This window comes from Anopheles coluzzii, chromosome 3 (genome assembly GCF_943734685.1).
Source record: "Anopheles coluzzii chromosome 3, AcolN3, whole genome shotgun sequence".
NCBI classification, from domain to species: Eukaryota; Metazoa; Arthropoda; class Insecta; order Diptera; family Culicidae; genus Anopheles; species Anopheles coluzzii.
This window is the reverse complement of record NC_064671.1, coordinates 18,145,976-18,149,767: the sequence shown is the minus strand read 5'-3', so window position 1 is coordinate 18,149,767 and position 3,792 is coordinate 18,145,976. Positions and strand designations below refer to the sequence as shown.

The 3,792-nt window shown below is 43.4% G+C and overlaps 1 protein-coding gene across 1 annotated transcript; it reads right to left on the bottom strand.

The window, feature by feature from the left end:
- Window positions 1–1,226: 1,226 nt before the first annotated feature.
- LOC120958342 (proteasome subunit alpha type-5) lies at window positions 1,227–2,730 on the bottom strand. Its single transcript, XM_040381060.2, has 4 exons — window positions 2,596–2,730; window positions 2,301–2,433; window positions 1,811–2,223; window positions 1,227–1,732 (listed from the first exon to the last, which is right to left on the bottom strand). The coding sequence occupies exons 2-4, from the start codon at window positions 2,431–2,433 to the stop codon at window positions 1,550–1,552; spliced, it is 729 nt and encodes a 242-aa protein (XP_040236994.1). The 5' UTR covers window positions 2,596–2,730; the 3' UTR covers window positions 1,227–1,549.
- Between the last annotated feature and the right edge of the window lie 1,062 nt (window positions 2,731–3,792).

Genomic DNA, 3,792 nt, shown 5'->3' with positions numbered 1-3,792 from the left:
AACAAGTCTTGGCCTGCCTCAGGAGTGTACGAAACCGGTCACCGGATGATCAAGCAAATCTTCACAAACTGGATCAGTTGGATATTTTCGATCAAGGGTTGCTAATAAAATTTCGTTTTAAGAGGAGTATTAGTCTAGTATCACTGATTACAGACCCTAACCAATGTATCCGTCTGAGATCTCCAAACAGATCTTGTTTTTCCGGATTCACTGCAACGCCAACGTTCTTTTTTTTTGCAACTGAGTGACAAACTTCTTCGTAGAGATCATCAATTCCTCATCGTTTTAAATTTTGTCCAGCAATTGGCAAACAATTGTAGCTCGTACCACTAAGAACATTTGCCTGGTCTATTTGATCCAGACGTTGTGTAATGCATGCGCTACAGATTCAATTCGTGGAAAAAACGAGAGCTAACCATAAAAAGGTATGGAAATTTTTGCTAAGGAATATACCAAGCTGCAACAGCTAGCTATGTACATAGATGCATTAGATAGGTCATGTTCGTTGCAACAAATAAAAAGAAAAATAAGGCTTACAGATCGAAAAAGGTTGTGAACAGTCGGACCTACCCGATTCCGATTCCCTGTTCGTAATCGATTTTTGAGCCGATTCCGATGTTAAAATCGATTCTGATGCTGGAATTGATTCCGATTCCGGAGGCGATTCCGGCTTCGAATCCGTAATCGGAATTGGCCTAGGAATCGGAATCTACTCCGGAATCGGAATCGACTTGGGAATCGCAATTTGCTCCGGAAACGGAATCAGAATTGACTTCAGAATTCGCATTAGCTCCGGAATGAAAATCAGTTCTTGAATTTAAATAATAAGTTTCAGAAGCGAAATCAGTCCAAGAATCCCCATGAGAATGGATCATTTATAAGTAAACCTGGATTCTTTGCGGCTATCAAATGGATCCAAACGCCTATTCTACTAAATGATCTGGACGATTTCGAAGCCCATTCTGATTCCGAAACCAATTCCGATTCCAGAAACTGATTTCAGACCAACTATCCGGAAACGATTTCAGAAAACTTTGGAGCTAGCCGGAATCAATTCTGACGAAAACTTCAATTTTCCCAACACTAGGTATGAAGCCTGTAGTAGGACACGATTGTTCTGAACCATACAGTTGTTCAACAAATTGATGGTACACTCAACTCCAGCTTTGAACACACTTCAATATTAGCTAATACATTTTACTCTACATTAAAAAAATGCACATTCCTTTTCACTTCTTAAACAAATTTTATTCACTTCTCTGCCTCACCACACAAGTCTTCACATTGCCTCCGAGCGGAAGCCGAATCCGAAAAGAGAAAAAAAAGCCATAACGAGAACGGCTGTCCTCGTCCTTCCCCTTAACCGCGATGTGAAACGTACGTTAACCGATACACCCAAGCTATGCTCTCCGGCTGTAACTCACCATCTCCGCCACAACTCCCAGGCATTCACGCTTTAAAAACACGAGATGATAATCACTTATAATGTGGTTGCGTGAAAAGAGAAGCAGCAGAGAAGGGAGCTGCAAAACGATGCCCCGCCTCAAATTTAGCTCATGTTGTTAATGTACTCCTCCACCTCCTCCTTGCTGAACATTCGGAACAGTTCCTTCGGAGTCATCGTCATGACTTCCACGTTCGTCGAGTTCAGCTTCTCTTCCATCACCTGTTTCAGTGTGCTGAGGGCCAGATTGATCGCTTCCTTTATGGTCATTGTGGGCAGATAATATTCCTGAAACAAATCACAATAAAAGTGTTAAATCAAGTCGCTTACTAGAAACGCTATTTAGCTCCGTTGCCTCATACGAACCTGCAAGTTTTGCTGTGCACCTTCGCTACCAGATCCGATCGCTTTCGCGTCGAACCGAATGTACGTCCCGGACGGATCCATATGCCACAGTTGCGGCTCCCCATTCTCAATACCGGCGAACAGTATCGCCACACCGAACGGTCGGCTCATGGCCGAGTCCGTATCATCCCCATCACCGAACTGGATGGCCACGTTCGACACTGCCTGGGCGCACGATTCCACCGACATTCGCTCGTTGTACACGAACCAATGGTTCTGGCACTCGATACGTGCCCGATCGAGCAGCGTTCGCGAATCGGCCATCAGTCCGGAGGTGGCGCAACCGATGTGCCGGTCCACTTCCACAATCTTTTCCATCTTCGACGGTTCAATTAGCGATGAGGTGATTCGTTTCTCGACCGCCATCACAACACCTGAAACAAGGGGGAACCCATCAAAATTCTGCCCGTCATCATCCCTGGGACCGGAGGTGGGAAATCCGAAGCCTTACCGTCCGGAGTGCTGATGCCGATGGCGGTGGAGCCAAATTTGATCGCCTCGATGGCATACTCAACCTGGAACAGACGACCCTCGGGCGAGAAGGTGTTCACTCCACGATCGTACTCGGAGCGGGTCAGGAACATCTGTGGAAAGGATAGCGAAAACTACCGTCAACAAAGCGCCCATTGAGGTTATGTGTGACATGACAAAGCAAACCTCCGGGAAACAAACAAAACAAACGAATTTGTTTTTTCTCGAACGTGTTGCAAAGAAAGGATAACGGAATGTGCTGACTATTCACCTACCTTGCAGACAAATTTGGGCTAATTCTCTGTGAAATGCAACAACTTTCTACAATATTTGCCAGAGTAATCAAACGGCGGCGGCGAACTCAACACAAACTCAAAGTATGCAAACGGGGAGGTTGGTTAAGCAAATCAATTGATGACAAAAGGTGCAAGAAAGATACACAATTGTTGACAGTTGCGCGCAACAGCACGTCATGTAGAATTGCCTGTAAAATGTTGTTTTGAATCCTTTTGATTAATTTTCACTGCATTTAGGTCGAATCAAGCTTCGTTTTTACTCCTTAGATGAACTACATGAAAACAACTCAAATTTAACCTATGATGTACGTTAAAAATTCGACACAAAAATCGAAACAGACCGTTGCACAACCTCTTCGCTTTTTCTCGTACACAAGAAATGACAAACAATTTTTTGACAGCCACTGTCAACGCGCGACCAGTTTTTTCGAGCTGTTTCACTTTCGACCAGGCCAATCGAGCAGTTTTCTCACTTGATGGAGAATTCAAAATTATTTTCTCACTATCAGCTCAGGAGTGTAATTTTTACTAACAAATTTTAAATATTTCAAATTATTAGAGCATTATCATATACACCTGTTTCCATCTACGTTCGAATCTCGTGCCGTTTGCATCGAATCGCAAACCGCCTGCTTCGAATCGCATGCCACTATGATCGAATGCGTGCACCCATGGTTGAATCGCGTGCCAGTACGGTTGAATCGCGTTCCACTATGGTAGAATCGTATGCCACTACGATCGAATCGTATGCCGCTACCATTGGATTTCTGAAAGCAAGAGCATAGTAAACTGTTTGTTTACGTTTGCAAGCTATATCTTTCTTCGCCAACGGCATTTCGTTTGTAAAATAGTGCTAATAAAAGGCAGTTATTCACTGATTACACATAAAATCCTTGTTATCGACGAATATCGTGGTCCCTTGTTGATGGTAAAGTCCTTGTGTTCAACTAATATTCGGTGTTCGTTGTTGATGGTAAAATCCTTGGTTTCAACCAATATTCGTGGGGTTTACCTATAATCAGAGAATAAATCCCATTTATTAGTATTTAACAAATGAAATGCCGTCGGCGAAGAAGGAAACAGCTTTCAAACGTAAACAAACAGTTTACTATGCTCTTGCTTTCAGAAATCCAATGGTAGCAGCACAAGATTCGATCGTAGTGGCATATGATTCTA